The following is a 23915-nucleotide window of genomic DNA, read 5'->3' on the forward strand; positions in this document are numbered from 1 at the left end:
TAATCATGGAAGCCATCGAGATAGAGAAACACCCTCACAACATGAACAAGCGTGACGACACATCCCGCTTGCCAGACATCTGGAAATTAGCCCTCCCCACAAAATCTGACACCAGATCCAGAGGCACACAGAACGCCATCACCAATCAAGCACACCAGACCCAAACCCAGACCCTCTCCACAGATAAATTACAGACACCATCCAGTAGCCAAACCATGGTGGCACCTCCGGATGCTGCACCCCCCCGCAACCCCTACACAGATCTGGCTGGCACAGGCCACAAAACCACAGCTCGCCCCTATACACGAAGCCAAGCCAGAGCACAACCAAATGCAGTACAGCCATCTTCTCAGAAAAACTCTTCACAAAGTTCAAGAGTTCAAGACACAAAGGCTTGAGCAACTAATCCACACCTAATGACCCACCTAAGTGGGATTCAGGATATCACTCAAGAAATCACTCAAGATATCCCTCAAGTAATTAAGGAACAAAAGAAGAAAAGGCACACTAGCCTGGGAACCTCCTCTCTGCCCAGAACATTGGAGGCTATACACCACACCTTCAACAGTATTTATAGGAACTCAAACACTGAGATCCTGCTCTGTTCCAGTAACAAGAAGCCGAAAGCACCAGCCTGAAGATGACGAGTGAGACCTCGTCGAAACGTCGCCTAGACACCCCAACTTTTACACGGGAAGACACCCGAGGACACCAAAACCTGCATTCCTGTACCCGTGAAAATCTACGAAAGCATATATACATGGAACACTTTGAAACCAATGCTTTAGACAAGTCAGAACACAAACCCAAACTTTGGCTCAGATATGTTGACGACACCTTTGTAATTTGGCCACACGGGAAGGAAAAACTGGATAGCTTCCTCACACATCTCAACAGCCTACACCCCAAAATACAATTCACTATGGAAATAGAAGCCAACAACCAACTTCCCTTCCTTGACGTCCTAATCTACAAAAAACCTGATGGCTCCCTAGGACACACTATCTACCGGAAAAAAACACACACCAACCGCTACTTACATGCACAATCACACCACCACCCTGCACAAATAAACTCCGTAGCCAAGACTCTCATCTCCAGAACCAAACGCCTGGCTGACGAAGACCACTTGACAACTGAGTTACAGAATCTCTCAAATGTGTTAATTGCCAATGGATACCAGCAAAACAGGGTTACGAAGCTAATCCAAAAAGAAACACCCCCCAAAAACCAAGACACAGAAGAAAACAATGGCATGGCCCTTCTTCCTTATATCAAGGGCACTACAGATAAAATTAGCAAAATCCTCCATAAACACAATATCAAAACAGCCTTTTGCACCAACCAAAAAATAGCCAATATCCTCAGAAACCCCAAGGATAAAATCCAGTTGGAAAACCAAGGGGTCTATGAAATACCCTGCAAAGTCTGCCCAGCCACGTACATTGGACAAACAAACAGACGAATAAATGCACGTATCGCAGAACACAAGAATGCCGTCAAAAAAGAAGAAAAAACTTCCTCTCTTTTCCAACACATGAAAGAAACAGGACACGAAATTAATTTTGCAGATTCCAAATTGCTCTTTAACATGGAACATCACCACAAGAGAATAATCATGGAAGCCATCGAGATAGAGAAACACCCTCACAACATGAACAAGCGTGACGACACATCCCGCTTGCCAGACATCTGGAAATTAGCCCTCCCCACAAAATCTGACACCAGATCCAGAGGCACACAGAACGCCATCACCAATCAAGCACACCAGACCCAAACCCAGACCCTCTCCACAGATAAATTACAGACACCATCCAGTAGCCAAACCATGGTGGCACCTCCGGATGCTGCACCCCCCCGCAACCCCTACACAGATCTGGCTGGCACAGGCCACAAAACCACAGCTCGCCCCTATACACGAAGCCAAGCCAGAGCACAACCAAATGCAGTACAGCCATCTTCTCAGAAAAACTCTTCACAAAGTTCAAGAGTTCAAGACACAAAGGCTTGAGCAACTAATCCACACCTAATGACCCACCTAAGTGGGATTCAGGATATCACTCAAGAAATCACTCAAGATATCCCTCAAGTAATTAAGGAACAAAAGAAGAAAAGGCACACTAGCCTGGGAACCTCCTCTCTGCCCAGAACATTGGAGGCTATACACCACACCTTCAACAGTATTTATAGGAACTCAAACACTGAGATCCTGCTCTGTTCCAGTAACAAGAAGCCGAAAGCACCAGCCTGAAGATGACGAGTGAGACCTCGTCGAAACGTCGCCTAGACACCCCAACTTTTACACGGGAAGACACCCGAGGACACCAAAACCTGCATATATATATATATATATATATAACAGATATATTCAAAGGATAAAATTATACACCATTCTTCAATCTCCCAAAGCTTCCTTGCCTTTTGAAGGAGTATTAGAATTTACTACCTCATATTCAAGGTCCTTTACAGAGTTGAATTTCTTAGGTTAGTTGTATTGTCGCTGACATTCATGAGGGTATTTGTCTTTCCATTATTCCATTTATTTTGTGGCTCCTGATCTGGGGGGGGGGGGAACGGGACTCCATGGGAGGAGTTACATCATGGTGAAACTCCCTGGGCCAAAATGTAAGTTCAGAAAGTTATGGAGGGATATGGAAATTGGTTGAAATTTGTTGAGGCAGGCAGGGACTGCTACAGTTCACGTTAGATAGCACAGAGAAACCTGATATTGTCAGAATGGGGCATTATCCCAGAAAGAGAGGCTGACATTGGGCTAGAAAACCTAAAGAAATAGGAGACAAATTTTGCCATCAGCTATGTCTTCCAGTGTGAAGGTAAAACCAGTGACATCTGACTCCCCTTTCTGCAAGATCAATGACTGTCCTTAGCTACAGTAGCCTGCACACCTGAAACCTGTAGTTCTAATTTGGAAGAAACTTTCCTGACTCTACCGCAAATGTATACAGTGGTACCTCGGGTTACATACGCTTCGAGTTACATACGCTTCAGGTTACAGACTCCACTAACCCAGAAACAGTACCTCAGGTTAACAACTTTGCTTCAGGATAAGAACAGAAATCTTGCTACGGCGGCAGCGGGAGGCCCCATCAGCTAAAGTGGTGCTTCAGGTTAAGAACAGTTTCAGGTTAAGTACGGGCCTCAGGACCGAATGAAGTACTTAACCTGAGCTACCACTGTACTGAGAAAAAAGGCTATCTGAATTCATAGGGACATTTGCATAATGGTGTATAAAACTGCAGATTTCAGTTAAATGAAGTGGTGAGCTATTTAAGGAGAAATAGATTCGCATTTTTGTTTTTCTTGATCAACTGAGATAGAAATGTCATGCAATAGCAGAGCATCAGGTATGTGAAACTATCATGCAAAGTAGTAATGTCCTGATCATTGGACAGTATTGATTTTATTAGCTTAGATATATCAATTACAAATATAACATTTACATTTCAGTTTGAAACAGAAAATGTCCAATATTGTAGTATATTCATATTTGTACCTATTTTACTTTATTTACAGTATGGTACCAAAATTTTATCAGCATGTCCTTGCATTGGCATTTGTTGTCAAAGAAGTCAATGAGAATCCCAACATCTTGCCCAATATCACACTTGGCTTCCACATCTATGACAGCTATTATGATGCAAGGATGACCTACCGTACGACTCTAGACCTCCTCTTCAAAATGAGGACATTTGTCCCCAACTACAAATGTGACACCCAGAAAACCCTCATATCCACCATTGGGGGACTTGGCCATGATACCACCTTCCATATGGCAGACACATTAGGTCTCTACAAGATTCCACAGGTAAGAAGTATGAAGGGGTCAATGAGAATTTTTTCTTCCTGCCTCTATGGGTTGCTTCCCATAGGTTGTTTGTTCTAGACGGAGCGGACCTATTGGGAAGTATTCTAGTCAGTAGTTTTACTGAGAACAGACTCATCAAAATGAATGCATCCATCTTAGTTATGATCAATAATTTAAAATTTAGTTATATACAAGCCTTATATATCATTATCCCATATTCCTTGTAGATTGCTTTTTCTGCTTTATTTCTAGGGATATGCGATTGATCTGGTCACAGCTCAAATCAAAATGTGCAATTAGAAAGTTTAGAATCTGTTGAATAAAAAGCCAAAAGGTACAGGATGAATGTTTTCCATATAACCTGAAAACATATGTACATTATCTTTTAGTTTGCGTATGGTTCATTTCCCCCAGCGAAGAGTGATGCAAGTCAGGTTCCTTCCTTTTACCGCATGGTGCCCAGTGAAGCCCACCAGTTTGTGGGGATTATCCGCTTGCTTAAGCATTTTGGATGGACGTGGATCGGACTCTTTGCTCTGAATGATAACAGTGGAGAACATTTCTTGCAGACCCTCGAGCCACTGCTTTCTCAAAATGGAATTTGCTCAGCCTTCACACAAAAAATTCCAAAGGAAGTCCACTTTGATAATGTGGATGAAATGCATCATATAGCTTTACATATGTATATACAAATCAGAGATAATAAGGTCACTACATTTATTGTTTACGGAGAATCTCTGGCAATTATATCACTGAGAATTATTATATTTCTGCCAGATCCTACAAATAAGAAAAACATATCATTTAAAAAGGTATGGATCTTTACAGCAAGGACTGATTTCATATCTATGGGTCTTCTTAAGGTTTGGAATGTTCTGCTCTTCCAGGGTTCCCTTTCCTTCACAATCCACTCACAAAATCTTCCAGCATTCAAGGAATTTCTTCAGAGCATAAAGCCTTCCCAGAGCCAGGGAGATGGTTTCATTAAAGGCTTTTGGGAGCAAGCATTTGACTGTATTCTTCCCAATTTCAATGCACCAATGGAGGTCAATGGTATGTGTACTGGAGAGGAGAGGTTGCAGAGTCTTCCAAGGTCTCTGTTTGAAATGAGCATGACTGGTCACAGCTACAGCATCTATAATGGTGTCTATGCTGTGGCTCATGCCTTGCAGAACATTTCCTCCCCTAGATCCAAGCAGAGAGCAATGGGAAAAAGTGAAAGATTAAAACTTCAGGATCTGGAACCTTGGCAGGTATTGTTCTGAGAATGAAGAGAAAAAATATTATCATTATCTGCATGACTTTATCTACCACTGGAACTTAAGACATTTCTGCTTGGTTATCTGATAAAACTATTATTATTTAGAAGTCATCTGAAGGCAGCCCTGTATCGGGAAGTTATTAATGTTTGATTATATTTTAATATGTGTTAGTAGCCTCCCAGAGTGGATGGGGCGACCTTGCCAGATGGCTGGAGCATATATAATAAATGATGATTATGATTATGATAAGATAGTTTTCCAGAATATTATCAAGAAATTTAGTTCAGCCACATAAACTGCTGCTAAGACTACAATAGCTAAGAATATCTGAATGTTTGGAGAAAAATTTAGTCCATAGTAACTATGATTACACCAACTTATAAAAGAATACATATAAGCAAGCCTAACAGCTCTATGGAAAAAAACATAATTTTTGTTATATTTTGGAAAAATAAGTTCAGTTATAATGTCCAAGCTTATGCTGCTTTCACCCTGTAGTAATAGTATTTATTTAGGCTGTCTTTAATTTCTTTGATTTATTGTTAAAAGAAAAAAATTAGGACTTTATCACATTAGGAATCAGAAGTTCTGTTTAAATGGTATTGCAAATTGTATTCACTGAAAAAAATTAATGTTTGCATCTTAAATTGTGAACTTCTTTTCGCCAAATAATATTATTCTTAGAGTTCTTCACCATGCAATAATATAACAGCTACAAAAACTACAGTCAAAACAGGAAGGATACCAAGTCCTTTCCTAGAGGCAATTCTCAGCTCTCACCTGAGATCCCTCTTATTTCCTCCCTACCTCTCACTTTGGGGAGGCTAATGCTTCCCTGTCTCTCGCCAAGGGCCCGCCATGACCACCCCTATGAAAAGTTAATCCCTGGGCCTTAACAAGGGCCCCACATATAGGACCTCACAAGAAAAAAAGAAGAAAAAAGAAAAGAGGCAAAGGAGAAAATAAAGGGAAAGGAATATTAGAGATAAATTAAAAAGGCTTCCAAAGCATAATAAAATCTCCATCTTTTGTGTCAAAACCACAGATATTTCGCACATGTTCTTTTTTAACTGAAGCTACGTTACTATAACTAAATAAGATTCATGAAGACATTTTTCTGTAAACCATGGCATTTTATTCAAAATCTCATTTATGCCGTTTCTCATTCAACTCCATATTCTCTTTCTATTAGCTGCACCCTGTTCTTCATGACATTTCATTTAACAACTCAGCTGGAGAAACCGTGTCCTTTACTGATCAAAGAGAAGTGGGAGGGGGATTTGACATCATGAACATAGTCACGTTCCCAAACAGGTCCTTCCTTCGATTGAAGATTGGATGGGTTGATTCTGATGCACCTGATGGAAAAGAATTCATCATTAATGAGGACATGATTATATGGCACAATGATTTTAACCAGGTCTGGAATCTAGGCAGGGGTGCCAACTTGAATAAAATATTGGCGGGGGGAGGTAAGCCCTGCGCCGATTAATCAGTTGCAAGACGTGGCTCATGCACACCTTTTGAATAACAATGCCCATCACCTTTGGGAGAGGGTAGGCGCCTCAATTATTTTATTGAGGTTGTATGTGAAGGGACCTTAGCTGCTAGAAGTTTGCTCCTATGACTCTAGAGTTTACTTGTAGGCCCCACATTCTCCTACTTATGAGCATAGTGATATACTCCTCCACTGAATTCTTGTTTAAGCTGCTGGTACATTGGCCTCTTAAGCCTGTGAGGCAGAGTATGGATGATGTTTCAGGTTAACTTGTTTCATTCACTTTGAGTTTGGGGCCTCAAAGACAGTGTGAGTTTAAAAAAGGCTTACCAAATACTGACAGGCTTAGGAGAGTGACAGAAGATTTGAATATCTGCCACATATGGTATTTCCACTATAAAGTTTCTGATTTCTGAAAGTTAGTAAACAAAATGACCCTAGATTTATCTGTATTTTTTCTTTTGCCTCTTTCATTCCAGTGTCTTAACAAAAATGGGCTGATGGTTGGACAATGTATGAAGCAGTAGTCCTATGCCAATGTTTCTGGGATGAGAGAGCCCTTTCTTATTTGAACTTCAGAAGCTGAAATATTCTTTCAAATATTTATCCCTTCTGAAATTATTTCCTGTTTATTAATAGGTGATGCCAATTTCTGTGTGCAATGACTACTGTCATGCGGGCTATCAGAAGAAAAGTAAGGAAGGACAGAAATTTTGCTGCTATGATTGTACTCCATGTCCAGAAGGGAAGATTTCAAACCAGAATGGTATGTGACAGTTTTCATTGTACAAGATTAGCAAGTCTCTGTTGAAAACCACACTTTCCCTGCTTGGAGTGGTGTGAATATTTTATTGCTACTTTCCAGTAACACGTCATCAATAAGTTCAAAAACAAAAGAGCCTGGTGAAATCCCAAGCTGGAGGATCTGAAAGTAATCCCCCCATCCCCAAAAATAATTTCATTTCATTGTACACATAATTTAAGTGAACCCAGTGCTTATTTTCCCAGTGTGGCTTCCCCTAAACATTTTGTGTATCTAAGTTTGGCCTCAGTGAGGAGCAATATTTCACTAGGAAAGTAGTGAGTAGGAAAAGGAGAGTACCCCTAAACATTTTTTTTAGAAAAAAAGCACTGAGTGAACCTGTCAAGTAGTAAAATGGTACAGAAGTTTAGATTTGCAAATGATGTGTATAGTAAGAATGAAACATGCTAGACATCATCCAGGGTAGAATTAGGCCAGAACTTTATTCATTATGCTTCAGGGAAGAGGAAATGTCATGGCAGCATTTGCTGTTTGAATGGCATTCCACTTGATGGTGTAGCTGCATTCGACATCCTTCAGGGTTGGACAAGGTTGGAGCTTTGTATTTGGCAAGACAAGCATTCAGGTTCCCAGTAGGGATCAGTATATGTATGGGGGGGGAGCAACACTGGGCCCCATCTGTCCAAGTGGCATGCCTTGATCTTTTCATTCTTTACAATCCACCCTTTTGATGTGACTTTCTGTCCATCATTTTGACAAAGGCTTTAGAATGCCTAGCAATGGCTACTGGCACTTACTGAAGGAAAGGCAAAAACATTCTAACCTGGAGACAAATGAATATGGGAGCAAAATGCCTTTTCGGGGGGGGGGGGGATCTCTGTTAACTGCCCACCCAAAAAACCAAGGTTCCACTCACTATGTCATCTTGGTGCCACAGCATGGCCACTTAAAAAAAAATGTAAAAAACCCACAAAACCTCTGTCAGATTCAGCAGCAATGTAATGAGTAATTCAAATATACAACCAGCTCTCTGACAATAAAGAAGGTTCGAAATAGATCAACAGGATCAATAATGGCTACATAGTCAGCATAAAACAGAGATGAATTGCAAATGGAGTTTAACTTTCTTCTGTTTGTCAGATACGGCTGACTGCTTCAGATGCCCAGAAGATCAGTATGCAAACAAGAAGAAAAATGGATGTATCCCTAAAACTATCAACTTTCTTTCTTATGAAGAACCTTTAGGGATCAGCTTGGCCTCACTTGCTCTTTCTTTTTCCCTGATCACAACATTGGTGCTTGCAGTGTTTATTCAGCACAAAGACACTCCCATTGTCAAAGCCAACAACAGGGATCTCACCTACGCTCTCCTCATCGCCCTCATATTCTGCTTCCTTTCATCTTTTCTATTCATTGGACACCCTGGCAAAATGACCTGCCTTCTTCGCCAAACAACCTTTGGCATTGTCTTCTCTGTGGCTGTTTCCTGTGTGTTGGCCAAAACCATCACTGTAGTTGCAGCTTTCATGGCCACCAAGCCTGGGTCCAGTATGAGGAAGTGGGTAGGGAAAAAGCTGCCCAACTCCATTGTCCTTTCCTGCTCCCTCGTTCAAGTGATTATTTGTACTGTGTGGTTGATGACCTCTTCCCCATTTCCAGATCAAGACATGCACTTGGTAATGGAAGAAACCATTGTGCAATGTAACGAAGGCTCGGTGACCATGTTTTACTGTGTCTTGGGCTACATGGGCCTCCTGGCCATTGCCAGCTTCATTGTGGCATTTGCAGCTCGCAAATTACCAGACAGTTTTAATGAAGCCAAGTTCATTACCTTCAGTATGTTGCTGTTTTGCAGTGTTTGGTTGTCTTTTGTTCCAACTTACCTAAGCACTAAAGGGAAATCCATGGTGGTGGTGGAGATCTTCTCTATCTTGTCCTCCAGTGCTGGATTGTTGGTCTGCATCTTTGTCCCTAAATGTTACATCATTATTCTGAAGCCAGAGCTGAACAACAGGGAGCAACTGATAAGGAGAAGGATGTAAATTCAACCTTCCTTCTTCTTTCTATTCTATTGTATTGTTATATATAAGGGAGTTTTCTGTAAAAGTGGTTACCTTGAATACATCCTGTGAGGTGATACTCTTTCGTAGGATCATTTTGGGATATTTAGGGTTTTGAAATTAAAGCAAATTAAAATGCTCTGTCACCTTAGCTCAGGAGTGAGGAACGACTTGGTGGTGGGCCCTGTTTTTCGCAGCTGAGTATTCAATTCTCAGGCCATTCCTGGCAAACCACCCCCACCTTATTCTCAGCTGATATCATATGGGACATCATAGGAACTATCAGGAGCTGAAGGTGAGTTTCCAGATTGTCTCTTCCCAGAAGATCCCCCTGGAGGGATGCTTCCAGCCTTCCCAGCCCCTCAATTTGAAAGTCTTATAAGAAGATTCTGCAGGAGAAGGACTTTGAGGAACATCATGAGACAGGTCTTTCTAGGAGCATGTGAAACTCCTATGTTGAAGGGAAGCTTTGCTTCTACACATTTGCTTCTGCACATGAGTACAAACATCTAAGCTGAAGCATTCCTTTCTCATCATCCCAGAATGTTCAGTTCAGTTCATATTGATATCCTGACCTGTTCTTAATCCATGTTGGACCACATCTATGGAATACAATAGTTATGCCCTGTTAAGTTTTGCTATATCAATCATTAGTTAAGGAGGTTTTCATGCCTGTCCAATTCCGTGTTCCCTGTGTTCCCTTTCCCAGCCTTTCTTCTATTGATGATTCATGCCTATATGTAACCTTTGCTTTGTACTTGTGTTAACCAATCAGCAACCAGCACATACGTAGAAATGCATGTAATATTCAATAAAAGAGACTCCTCGAGACTTGCTCGAGAGGTGCCTCCCACATGACGCTCGCTACTCGTCTGTCGTTATTCCAACCCAACACTATGTTACTTTGTAAAGTTGTCTGTTGCTCATGAAACCTTGTTGTATTTATTGGACTCAGGTGCAGCTTTTTGGTATGCTTTTATATTTGCCATCATATTCTTCTATTATCCTGTTCTGATATTATTTTTGTGATGTTTGATTTTAAAATGTGTCCATTTATCCTTTGTTTATGGCAATTTGCCCACCATTATAAAATCATAGCATTGTATGGTTGGAGGAGTCCCTCAGGGTCATCTGTTCCAACCCTTTAAATGATTGAACCTCAATTAAAGCATCCATGACAGATGACAGACAGGTTAGTTGTCCCATACACCTCTCAAAGACTCATTGCCTTCTGAATCCCAGTGACAGACAGGTTGGTTGTCCCTTCCACCTCTGAAACTTTGTCCATCAAGGACTGGGAGAATGATCAATCTGGCCAATTGTCGGGAAATGTTACTGACTTCTGCTTTAGGACAAGAAACTTAATAATAAAAATGAACTTTTGTGGATAGAAATGCACTAGGGAAAGGCATTGAAAAGTGTGGAATTAATAGTAGCTTGATTTACTTTCTATTCACTTATAAAAATGTATTTCTTACATGAGACTGATTTACCTTATATTATTCTGTTCTGTAATACTGAATTATATTTCTTTCAATAAAGAAACATGTTAACTAAAATTAAGTTTCTGAGTGTCTTCCTTGAACCTTAAATGCATTGTTTGCTAATATCAAGCAGGAGTATATATTCTCCTCAATGTGGTGGCGCTTTCTGGGATAATCTAAGATGGTACTGTAATTGCTGAACAATAACTTTGAAACATCAAAGGCATCCACAATATTTACATTATGTAGGGCAATATATGCCCCACAGATTTAAGAACAGGACAGAACAAATCATATGTTTGGATGGTCCCACAAAAAGAATAATAATACTAATAGTAATAAAAAACAACTTTTATTTATATCCTACCCTCCCTGGCTGAAGCCAGACTCAGGGCAGCTAACATAAAATATATAGCATGGGTATAAAATCAAACAGTAATGAAATTACCTCCTAAAAACAGGTCAGGATCAAATTAAAATCTAATTAGATGGCTTTCCACAAGCTCGGCTCTCCCGACATCCTGGTGATTCATTTAGGGGAGAATGACCTTGGCAACAAAAGGAGTGTGGACTTGCTGTCGAGCATAAAAAGAGACTTGAATGCATTTGCAGCCCTGTGTCCCAGAACAACAGTGTGCTGGTCCTCCTTCTTGAAAAGAACTGTGTGGCGCGGTGCGCAAGACTGTATGGCCATTGAAAGAACCAGGAAACTCGTAAATCGGGCGGTAGCCCGTTGGGTGCGCTTTATGGATGGCCGAGTGATTTACCATGACCGTATCCGGATTAGCGACAAAGCTTTATACCGGGATGACGGTGTCCACCTATCAGATCTTGGGAATGACTTCTGGTTAGCTAGTGTCATTAAAAACATCTGGGATTGGTTGCAGCTTTGAGGGTATTGGCGGCGAGCCTTTAGCTCGGGTGGCGGTTAGGCATTGGAATAATGTGTTGCGCTGTGTGGAAGTGCTAGGTGTGGCCATCGCCTATGCCTTCAATTTTTAGGGGTATTCCGTTAAAGGAATCTGGGGGTCGTGTATTCCGTCCGATGCCTGCTTGGCGGGAGGCCTTGGCACGACCCTCGGTGACAGCAGGGGTGAGCCTATAGTCGGATTGGCATCGACAGGCTCCACCTACTGGTGAAGAACCCACTTGTTTCGATCCAATGCCTAAGCCAATACCTTTTAAATGCTGTAACCAATAAAGTTGTGGCCTTTTCCTAGCCCATTAACTTACATCACGTGTCCTTGTGTCTTCATTTCACTTCACCGGGGTCGGGTCCTCGAACCACAATATATGCCCCACAGATTTAAGAACAGGACAGAACAAATCATATGTTTGGATGGTCCCACAAAAAGAATAATAATACTAATAGTAATAAAAAACAACTTTTATTTATATCCTACCCTCCCTGGCTGAAGCCAGACTCAGGGCAGCTAACATAAAATATATAGCATGGGTATAAAATCAAACAGTAATGAAATTACCTCCTAAAAACAGGTCAGGATCAAATTAAAATCTAATTAGATGGCTTTCCACAGGATTAGGGTTGGGAACAGTAAATGCTCATCAGGCCCAACTGTTTTCAACAGGCATCTAAAAGAACAAACTTATTGTGAATGCCTAAAGTTATTAGCAGTTCCAAAAGTGTTGCCACATCTTAAAGGGAAATGGCATTGGAAGTGGCCTTAATCTCAAAATTTAGCACTCCTGTTTACCCAATGAAATCACTCTGAATTTCCTGTTGTCATTAGCTTACCAAGGAAAAGTCATTCGGTCACTGTGGTTTGTTGAGTTTATTCATTAGAAATTTTCCTCTGAATCTGTGAATTGATTAACGTCCTTTGCAGTATGGTGACAAAATTCTACCAGCACAGACTTGCCTTGGCAATGAGAATCCCATGATCTTACACAATATCACTCTGGGGTTACATATATATGATGTATTATTATTATTATTATTATTATTATTATTATTATTATTATTATTATTAAAGGTAAAGGTAAAGGGACCCCTGACCATTAGGTCCAGTCGTGGCAGACTCTGGGGTTGCGGTCCTCATCTTGCTTTATTGGCCAAGGGAGCCGGCGTACAGCTTCCGGGTCATGTGGCCAGCATGACTAAGCTGCTTCTGGCGAACCACAGCAGCGCACAGAAACGCTGTTTACCTTCCCACTGGAGCAGTACTTATTTATCTACTTGCACTTTGATGTGCTTTTGAACTGCTAGGTTGGCAGGAGCAGGGACCGAACAACGGGAACTCACCCCAGCGCGGGGATTCAAACCGTTGACCTTCTGATCAGCATGGCCTAGGCTCTGTGGTTTAACCCATAGCGCCACCTGCGTCCCTATTATTATTATTAATAAGTATAATAATTATTATTATCATCATCAATAATAACCCCAACAACAACAACCACTAACTATGCCTCCCCTGCTCTACTTCATATTTTCAGTGGTTTTTCTTACCCAGAATATGACCTTGAATTCTGATAATGTTTTGTGATAATCTGAATAGGGAACAGAGCAACATGAAGGTGTCAGACAGTATAAAGTAGACATGAAACCCTATGAAAATTTAGATTAGGTCTCTGTGGCCTTCCCTTTCTGGTCCCACTCACCAAAGTCTTAAAGTTTATGGAAGGTTACCCAGAAGAGAATTCATTAGTCAGGCTGAAAATGAAAGCCCACCCCTCCAATATACCAATAGCTCCTGTTGGTTCTTGCAACTGAATTGTCCTATTCATTTTTAAACTATAGCTTGATCTTATTGAGAAGGGTAGGATTTCATAATCCTACATTGCAGTTACTCAGACCACTGCAATTATTTCACCAGGTCAAAACTCCAGAGCAGTGGAGCAGTGGAAAAATCCAGAGCAGATTTTCCCCAGAAGCAACTAGAAAACAAGAAGCAAGTCTGAAAGTGGTTATAAGAAAATCTACCTATTCAATTCTTGATGCTGCATTCAAGGAATGCATATGTAACAATTTGATAATGAGCACTCACACTTTACACTGTGGGTGCACTTTACGGGATCGCATGCAATGCTTCGGACCCCGGGGAACTCACCAGTTTGTATGGGCTGGCCTGCCTCTCAGTGTTATTCTTTGGAGGCTCATGCCCAGCCTCAGCAGTCAAGTTACACTGCTGGGAGGTGGGGCCAGTCATATACAGTGGTGCCTCGCAAGATGAAATTAATCCGTTCCGCGAGTCTCTTCGTCTTGCGGTTTTTTCGTCTTGCGAAGCACGGCTTAGCAGCTTAGCGGCTATTAGCGGCTTAGCGGCTTAGCGGCTATTAACGGCTTAGCGGCTTAGCGGCTTTAAGAAAAAGGAAACAAACTCGCAAGAACTCGCAAGACGTTTGGTCTTGCGAAGCAAGCCCATAGGGAAATTTGTCTTGCGGAACGACTCAAAAAACGGAAAACCCTTTCGTCTAGCGAGTTTTTCATCTTGCGAGGCATTCGTCTTGTGGGGCACCACTGTAAATAGGGGGTGGAGCTGGTAGCAGCCAGGCAGTCAGCTAAGGAGCTTCACCCACCCAATCCTCTTTTTGTTTAATGTTTCTTGCTTACAGGTTGACCTTTTTCTTCCTGTTTAGTGAGCATGGCTATGACCTTTTGACTGGTTGCTATTGAAGACCCGGGAAGAAATTTCCTTGCATTGGCAGGTTTTGTACTTCCCATAGCAATTCATCACCTTTATACCTTTCATTACCTTTATACCTTTCATTACCTTTAAAGTATAACGGTAAAGGGAACCCTGACTGTTAGGTCCACTCTGGGACTTCCACTCTGGGGTTGCAGCGCTCATCTCGCTTTACTGGCCGAGGGAGCCGGCGTACAGCTTCTGGGTCATGTGGCCAGCATGACTAAGCCGCTTCTGGTGAACCAGAGCAGCGCACGGAAACGCCGTCTACTTTCCCGCCGGAGCGGTACCTACCTACTTGCACTTTGAGGTGCTTTTGAACTGCTAGGTTGGCAGGAGCAGGGACCGAGCAACGGGAGCTCACCCCGTCGCGGGGATTCGAATCGCCGATGTTCTGATCGGCAAGTCCTAGGCTCTGTGGTTTAACCCACAGAGCCACCTGCACCTTGATCTTATTGAGAAGTGCTGAGTCCCATTTCCTTGAAGACAACTGGAGTAGAGAAGTGGTCCTAATCTCAAAATTTATAACTGCTCCTTTATATCCTGATGACAGTGTCTTCACTCAGAGTTTCCTGTTGTTCTTAGCACACCAAGGAAAAACCCTTCTGCCACTTTTTTCTTTCATCTAAGCAGCAGGATTGGGAGTAAAAAAATAAAAGTCTTACTCTAAACTCTGAATAAGTAATTAATATTCCTATTCTGTAATTACTCAAATCACTGCAATTTCTTCACCAGGCCAAATTCCCAGTTGGCTTCCTGAAGGGAAAAAACAACAACAAGCAAGCCTAAAAGTGTTTAAAAAATAAGCTCATATGTTATGGAGAGCTAGTGTAGGGGGAGAGACAGACAGGGCTCTATGAATTCAATTTAGGACAATATAATTTCTGTTACTTCTCAAGGAATGTATTTGTAACCCGTTGATGAAATGTTTATCATAAGCTAGGCTGTCAGGATGTTGCTGCTATTGGTGTTGCTGTTTCTAATAACTCCTGTTCCTATTATCTCTAATTCTATCCGCTGTCCCAGGAATAATCCTTTTCCTGTTCCACACGAGTGGTACCAGCCAGGTGAACTCATCATTGGTGGAGTTCTTTCTCAGAGCGTTTACAATTTCTATGAAATTTTGTATAAGGAACAACCATCAAAGAATGTGTTTGATGTTTCATAGTAAGACTTTTCCATTCCTCCTCTGGATTTCCCTCTCCTTTCTTTAATGTCTTTCTGACAGGAATCCTAAAGAGGGATTCTTTTATCACTGACATTTTCAAGCTGAAATGGGAGCCATAATTTGCCTAAATACTGGAATAAAAGAAAACTTTCTTTCTATATTTTTTAAAACCTAGCTACTGTCAGAGTTTATTTGAATCAAATTATGTATTTACAATTGCTTTACAGTATACCTATTGTGAGGAGTGGGGTGGAGAAGGGTGAAAATGCAAACAAATATACTACCACCTATTCTTATTCAAGGTCCTTTAAAGTTTCATTGTGTGCTGGCTTGAATTGATTTCTTGGGTAAATTTTTACATCATGGTGAAAGTTATCCTATATGTAGGGTTTTGGAAATTGGTTGAATTGTGTTGAGGCTGACAGGGATTGCGACAGTGTCCAGAGGAGGGCAACCAAAATGGTCAAAGGCCTGGAAACGATTAATCATATTAAGGGGTGATATGATAGCCATGTTCAAATATATAAAAGGATGTCACATAGACGAGGGAGAAAGGTTGTTTTCTGCTGCTCCAGAGAAGCGGACACGGAGCAATGGATCCAAACTACAAGAAAGAAGATTCCACCTAAACATTAGGAAGAACTTCCTGACAGTAAGAGCTGTTTGACAGTGGAATTTGCAGCCAAGGAGTGTGGTGGAGTCTCCTTCTTTGGAGGTCTTTAAGCAGAGACTTGACAACCATATGTCAGGAGTGCTCTGATGGTGTTTCCTGCTTGGCAGGGGGTTGGACTCGATGGCCCTTGTGGTCTCTTCCAACTCTATGATTCTATGATTCTATGATTCTAGTTCAGGTTAGATAGCACAGGGAAACCTGAGATTGTCAAAATGGGGCAGTAGCCCAGAGAGGCTGACATTGGGCTAGAAAACCTAAATAAATAGGAGACTAATTTTGCCACCAACTGTGTCTTCCAGTGTGAAGGTAAGTCCATTGCCATCTGACTCCCCTTTCCTTCTGATGCACCACAGAATCAATGACTGTCCTTGGCTACAGTAGCCTACACACCTCGAACCTGTGGTTCTAATGTGCAAGCAAACTTTCTGCCCAAACCACAGCTGTATACTGATAAAAAAAGCTATCAGAATTCAATGGGACTTTCATGTAAGTCTGTATAACTTTGCAGCTTTCGGTTAAATGAAGTTGTCGCCTACTTAAGGAGAAACAGATTTATTTCATTTTTTTTCTTGATCAACTGTTATGGAAATGTCAAGCAATAGAAGAACAGCAGGTGTGTGAAAGTATCATGCAAAGCAGTAATGCCCTGATCATTAGACAGTATGGATTTTATTAGCATAGATGTGCTAATTACAAATGAAATCTTTTCATTTCAGTTTGAAACAGAAGACGTCCAATATTGTAGTATGTTCATATCTGTAACTAATTTACTTTGATTGCAGTATGGTGCCAAAATTTTATCAGCACGTCCTAACATTGGCATTTGCTGTCAAAGAAGTCAATGAGAATCCCAACATCTTGCCCAACATCACACTTGGCTTCCACATCTATGACAGCTATTATGATGCAAGGATGACCTACCGCACGACTCTTGACCTCCTCTTCAAAATGAAGACATTTGTTCCCAACTACAAATGTGACACTCAGAAAACCCTCATATCCACCATTGGGGGACTTGGCCATGGTACCACCTTCCATATGGCAGACACATTAGGTCTCTATAAGATTCCACAGGTAGGAGGTACCGGTATGAAGGGGCCAATGATAATCTTTTCTTTCTGCCTCTCTGGGTTGCTTCCATGTTTGTTCTCCCCAGAGCAAACCTATTGGGAAGTATTCTACTCAGCAGTTTTACTCAGAACAGACTCATCAAAATTATTGCCTCTACCTTAGTCATGATCCTTAATTTAAAATCTAGATCTATACAAGCCTGCATCTTTCTCCCATATTCCTTCTAGATTGCCTTTTCTGTTTTATTTCTAGGGATGTGAGAGCTTAGAATTTGTGGAATAAAAAGCCAAATGCTACAGGATGAATGTTTTCCATATGATTTGAGATTATATTCACATTTTCTTTCAGTTTGCATATGGTTCATTTCCCCCAATGGAGAGTGATGCAAGACAGCTTCCTTCCTTTTACCGCATGGTGCCCAATGAAGCCCACCAGTTTCTTGGGATTATCCGCTTGCTTAAGCATTTTGGATGGAAGTGGATCGGACTCATTGCTCTGAACGATAACAGTGGAGACCATTTCTTGCAGACCCTGGAGCCATTGCTATCTCAAAATGGAATTTGCTCAGCCTTTACACAAATAATTTCAATACAACCCCACTTTGATAATGTGGATGAAATGCATGATATTGCTTTAAATATGTATGTGAAAATAAGAGACAATAAAGTCACTATACTTATTGTTTATGGAGAATCTCGGGCAATAATATCATTGAGACTTATTATATTTCTACCAGATCCTACAAATAAAGAAAACACATCATTTAAAAAGGTATGGATCTTTACAGCACAGACAGATTTCATATCTATGGGTCTTCTTAAGGTTTGGAATGTTCTGCTATTCCAGGGTTCCCTTTCCTTCACAATTCATTCCCAAAATCTTCCAGCATTCAAGGCATTTCTTCAAAGCATAAAGCCTTCCCAGAGCCAGGGAGATGGTTTCATCAAAGGCTTCTGGGAGCAAGCATTTGACTGTATTCTTCCCAATTTCGATGTACCATTGGAAGACAGTGATATGTGTACTGGGGAGGAGAGATTGCAGAGTCTTCCAAGGTCTCTGTTTGAAATGAGCATGACTGGTCACAGCTACAGTATCTATAATGGTGTCTATGTTGTGGCTCATGCCTTGCATAACATTCACTCACGTAGATCCAAGCAGAGAGGAATGGGGAAAAGTGAAAGATTAAAACTTCAGGATCTGGAGCCTTGGCAGGTAATGTTCTGTGAATGAATGGAAGCAAAACTTACCATTATCTGCATGACCAGAGTCATGTAACAGAAAACTTTATATACAATTGCGACTTAAAACATTATTGCTTGGTTATACAATAAAACTATTGCTATTTAGAAGTCATCTGAGGGCAGCCCTGTATTGAGATGTTTTTAATGTTTGATTACATTTTTATAAGTGTTGGAAGACTCCCAGCGTGGATGTCGCAACCCTGCCAGACGGCTGTGGTATAAATAATATACGATGATTATGATTATGATAATGATAAGATGGTATGCCAGAAAATAATCAGGAAATAATGTTCAACCTCATAACTGCTGCTGGGACTACAAAATAATAATAATATCTGAATGGTTGGAGAAAATCTGGTGAATAGTAACTTTGATTGCACCAACTTATACATATAAACCAGCCTAACAGCTCTATGCAAAAAATCATATTTTTTGTTATGTTTTGGAATAACAAGTTCAATTATAATGTCCAAATGTGTCCTGCTTTCAACCTGTCATAATAGTATTTATTTTGGCTGTCTTTATTTTACTTATTTTTTTAAATAAGATTTTTTTTTACAAAAATAGGACTTTATTACATTAGGATCCAGAGGTATGGAAAATTGTATTCACTGAAAAAGACAAATATGAGCACTTTATGTACTTAATTCTGCCAAATATTTTTTTGTTATAGTTTTTCATCATACTATAACAACTTCAAAAACTACATACAAAACAGGTAGAAATCGGAGTCCTCTCCTAGAGGCAATTCACAGCTCTCACCTGAGATCCCTACTTTCCCCTCCCTGCCTCTCACTCGGGGGGGGGGGGCAAATACTTCCCTCTTTCGCACCTAGGGTCCGCCATGACCAAGCACCACCCCATGATCAGTTAATCCGTGGACCTTAGCAAGGACCCCACATATAGGACTTCAAAGGAAACAAGAAACAAGAAGAAGAAAAGAGAGAGAAAGAACAACTAAAGGAGAAAATAAAGGGAAAGGAATATTAGAGATGAATAAAAAAGGCTTCCAATGCATAATAAAGACTCTATCTGTTGTGTCAAAATCACAGATATTTCACACATGTTCTTTGTTAACTGAAGCTACGTTACTATAACCAAATAAGATTCATGAAGAAATGTTTCTGTAAACCATGGCACTTTATTCAAAATCTCATTTATGCTATTTCCCATTCAACTCCATTTTCTCTTCCTATTAGCTGCACACTGTTCTTCAAGACATTTCATTTAACAACTCAGCTGGAGAAACCGTGTCCTTTACTGATCAAAGAGAAGTGGGAGGGGGATTTGACATCATGAACATAGTCACGTTCCCAAACAGGTCCTTCCTTCGATTGAAGATTGGATGGGTTGATTCTGATGCAGATGATGGAAAAGAATTCATCATTAATGAGGACATGATTTTATGGCACAATGATTTTAACCAGGTCTGGAATCTAGGCAGGGGTGCCAACTTGAATAAAATACTGGGGCGGGTAACCCCCACCCTGCATAATCGATTGCTCATGAACACCTTTTGAATAGCAGTGCCCATCACCTCTGGGAGAGGGCAGGCCCCTCAATTATTTTATTGAGGGTGTATGTGAAGGGAACTTGGCCCCTAGAAATTGGCATGTATTACTCTAGGGTTTACTTGTGGGCCCCACATTCTCGGATTTATGAGCACACTGATATACTCCTCCACTAAATTCTTGTTTAAAAGACTTGTACAATGGCCTCTTAAGCCTGTGGAGCAGAGTATGCATCACTTTTTAGGTTAACTTGTTTCATTCACTTTGAGTATGGGGCCTTAAAGGCAGAATTAATAATAATAATAATAATAATAAAGTCTTACTAAATACTGATATGGTTAGGAGAGTGACATAAGTTTTGAATATCTGTCACATATGGTCTTTCCATTATAAAGTTTCTGATTTCTGAAATGGCCCTAGTTTTATCTGTATCTTGTATTTGCCTCTTTCATTCCAATTTCTTAATACAAAGGGGCTGATGGTTGGACTATATATGAAGAAGCGGTCCTGTGCCAATGTTTATGGGATGAGAGATCACCTTTCTTATTTGAACTTTAGAAGCTGAAATTTTCCTTCAAAGATTTCTCCCTTCTGAAATTATTTCCTGTTTATTGATAGGGGATGCCAATTTCTGTGTGCAATGACTACTGCCATGCGGGCTATCAGAAGAAAAGGAAGGAAGGGCAGAAATTTTGCTGCTATGATTGTACTCCATGTCCAGAAGGGAAGATTTCAAACCAGAATGGTATGTGACAGTTTTCATTGTACAAGAATAGCAAATCTCTGTGGGAAAAAGTTAAATTATTATTATCATTTGTTTCATTTCTATACAGCTTTATATTTTTAAGAAAAATCTCAAAGTGGTTTACAGCATATTTAATAAAGCAATCCAGAATCAAACATTTCCAAAGAAAGTCAAATACAAAGTATATAGTCAAAACAGCATAATTAACAGGAAATTAAAATGTTATCTTAAATATTTCAAAATAGAACATTACAAAAGAGGTCAACTATAGATTACATATTTAATTACATACATACACACAGTGGTACCTCGGGTTAAGTACTTAATTCGTTCCGGAGGTCCATACTTAACCTGAAACTGTTCTTAACCTGAAGAACCACTTTAGCTAATGGGGCCTCCTGCTGCTGCCGCGCTGCCAGAGCACAGTTTCTGTTCTCATCCTGAAGCAAAGTTCTTAACCTGAAGCTCTATTTCTGGGTTAGCGGTGTCTGTAACCTGAAGCGTATGTAACCCAAGGTACCACTGTACATACATACTGTATATACATACATACTATGCTGTGCACCACACTATCCACCTTGGAGTGGTGTGAATAATTTATTGCTACTTTCCACTAACATCTCATCAAAGCCTACAAAAACCAAAGAGCCTGGTGAAATCCCATGCAGGTGGATCTAAAATTAAGATTTCATTGTACACATAATTTAAGTGAAGCTGTCAAGTCAAGTAGTAAAATGGTACAAAAGTTGCAGATTTGCAAATGATGTGTGTAGTCAGAATGAAACATGCTAGACATCATCATGGGTGAAATTAGGTCAGAACCTTATCCATTATGCTTTAGGGAAGAGGAAATATCATGGCACTAATTACAACCAGCATTTGCTGTTTGAATGGCATTCCACTTGATGATGGAATGGCATTCCACTTGATGATGTACTCAACATCCTTCAGAGCTGAACAAGGTTGGAACTTTGTATTTGGCAAGACAAGCATCCAAGTTCCAAGTAGGGAACTGCATATGTATGTGGGTGGAAATAGGCAACACTGGGCCCAATCGGACCTAGTGGCATGCCTTTCTCTTATCACTCATTAGGCCCTTTACAGTCTGCCTTATTGATGTGAGTTTCTGCCCATCATTTTGATAAAGGCTTTAGAATGCCTAGCAATGGCTACTGGAAGGAAAGGCAAAAACACCCTAACCTGGAGACAATTAAATATGGGAGCAAAATTCATCCCCCCCACAGTTAACTGTCCACCCAAAAAAACCAAGGTTCCACTAACTCTGCCATCTTGGTGCCATTGGTCAAAGACCCCCACCCTGCTGGGTGCACAGCATGGCTACTTAAAATGATTTAATCAAACCTATGTCAGATTCTACAGGAAAGCAATGGGTAATTCAAATATACAACCAGCTATCTGCCGTAAGGAAGGTTCAAAAGAGATCAGCAGGATCAATAATGGCTTCGTAGTAGGCAAAAAACACAGATGAATTGCAAATGGAGTTTAACTTTCTTCTATTTGTCAGATATGGCTCACTGCTTCAGATGCCCTGAAGATCAGTATGCAAACAAGAAGAAAAATGGATGCATCCCTAAAACTATCAACTTTCTTTCTTATGAAGAACCTTTAGGGATCAGCTTGGCCTCACTTGCTCTTTCTTTTTCCCTGATCACAACATTGGTGCTTGCAACGTTTATTCAGCACAAAGACAGTCCCATTGTCAAAGCCAACAACAGGGGTCTCACCTACAGTCTCCTCATCACCCTCATATTCTGCTTCCTTTCATCTCTTCTATTCATTGGACACCCTGGCAAAATGACTTGCCTTCTTCGCCAAACAACTTTTGGCATCATCTTCTCTGTGGCAGTTTCCTGTGTGTTGGCCAAAACCATCACCGTAGTTGCAGCTTTCATGGCCACCAAGCCTGGGTCCAGTATGAGGAAGTGGATGGGGAAAAGACTGACCAATTCTGTTATCCTTTCCTGCTCCCTCGTTCAAGTGATTATTTGTACTGGGTGGTTGATGACCTCTCCACCATTCCCTGCTCTTGACATGCACTCGGTCATGGAAGAAACCATTGTGCAATGTATTGAAGGCTCAGTGACCATGTTTTACTGTGTCTTGGGCTACATGGGCCTCCTGGCTATTGCCAGCTTCATTGTGGCATTTGCAGCTCGCAAATTGCCAGACAGTTTTAATGAAGCCAAGTTCATTACCTTCAGCATGTTGCTGTTTTGCAGTGTTTGGTTGTCTTTTGTCCCAACCTACCTGAGCAACAAAGGGAAATCCATGGTGGTGGTGGAGATCTTCTCCATCTTGTCCTCCAGTGCTGGATTGTTGGTCTGCATCTTTGCCCCTAAATGCTACATCATTATTCTGAAGCCAGAGCTGAACAACAGGGAGCAACTGATAAGGAGAAGGATGTAAATTCAACCTTCCTTCTTGTTTCTCTTCCATTGTTATACAGAAGGGATTTTAGTATTAAAGTGAAAACAAAAAAAATTCCTTCCAGTAGCACCTTAAAGACCAACTAAGTTAGTTCTTGGTATGAGCTTTCGTGTGCATGCACACGAAAGCTCATACCAAGAACTAACTTAGTTGGTCTTTAAGGTGCTACTGGAAGGAATTTTGTTTTGTTTTGACTATGGCAGACTAACACGGCTACCTATCTGTAACTAGTATTAAAGTGGTTACTTTGAGTACCTCCTCCGGTGTGATACTCTTTGGTGGGATCAATTTTGGAAAGTTTAGTGTTGTGAAATTATAGCAGATTAAAATCCTCTGTCACCTTAGCTCAGGAGCGAGGAACAACTTTCCGGGCGGGGGGAGGGTGGTAGTTTCCATTAAAGTGCTAATAAAATGGATGCAGGGGGAGGGGAGCTTGGTTTTTGATAGAGAAACTGCTTCCACCTCATTGATCAAGCCTCTTTGTAGCTATCTGTTTAAAAGACTCATTGCCTTCTGACACC

General features: G+C 40.8%; 2 protein-coding genes across 2 annotated transcripts; both read left to right on the forward strand.

Annotated features, from left to right (window-relative positions):
- The first annotated feature begins 3535 nt into the window (after positions 1–3535).
- On the forward strand, positions 3536–9391 carry LOC114583572 (vomeronasal type-2 receptor 26-like). Its single transcript, XM_077917837.1, has 5 exons — positions 3536–3826; positions 4216–5079; positions 6281–6508; positions 7226–7352; positions 8490–9391. Exons 1-5 carry the CDS (start codon positions 3536–3538, stop codon positions 9389–9391), a joined length of 2412 nt encoding a protein of 803 aa, XP_077773963.1.
- Positions 9392–11639: 2248 nt separating this feature from the next.
- On the forward strand, positions 11640–23373 carry LOC144325223 (vomeronasal type-2 receptor 26-like). The gene is made up of 7 exons (XM_077917838.1): positions 11640–11740; positions 15564–15704; positions 17161–17452; positions 17798–18661; positions 19890–20117; positions 20820–20946; positions 22472–23373. Exons 1-7 carry the CDS (start codon positions 11640–11642, stop codon positions 23371–23373), a joined length of 2655 nt encoding a protein of 884 aa, XP_077773964.1.
- The last annotated feature ends 542 nt before the right edge of the window (positions 23374–23915 follow it).

Source organism: Podarcis muralis, chromosome 13 (assembly GCF_964188315.1).
Source record: "Podarcis muralis chromosome 13, rPodMur119.hap1.1, whole genome shotgun sequence".
Lineage (NCBI taxonomy): Eukaryota > Metazoa > Chordata > Lepidosauria > Squamata > Lacertidae > Podarcis > Podarcis muralis.

Excerpts from the sequence above, each read along its gene's own strand:
- LOC114583572 (XM_077917837.1), top strand. The coding sequence starts at position 3,536 with ATGGTACCAAAATTTTATCAGCATGTCCTTGCATTGGCATTTGTTGTC. Across the intron at positions 3,827-4,215 it reads GTCTCTACAAGATTCCACAG|TTTGCGTATGGTTCATTTCC; the intron begins GTAAGAAGTATG and ends ATTATCTTTTAG. Across the intron at positions 6,509-7,225 it reads GGCACAATGATTTTAACCAG|GTGATGCCAATTTCTGTGTG; the intron begins GTCTGGAATCTA and ends GTTTATTAATAG.
- LOC144325223 (XM_077917838.1), top strand. The coding sequence starts at position 11,640 with ATGGATGGCCGAGTGATTTACCATGACCGTATCCGGATTAGCGACAAA. Across the intron at positions 11,741-15,563 it reads GATCTTGGGAATGACTTCTG|GAATAATCCTTTTCCTGTTC; the intron begins GTTAGCTAGTGT and ends CCGCTGTCCCAG. Across the intron at positions 17,453-17,797 it reads GTCTCTATAAGATTCCACAG|TTTGCATATGGTTCATTTCC; the intron begins GTAGGAGGTACC and ends ATTTTCTTTCAG.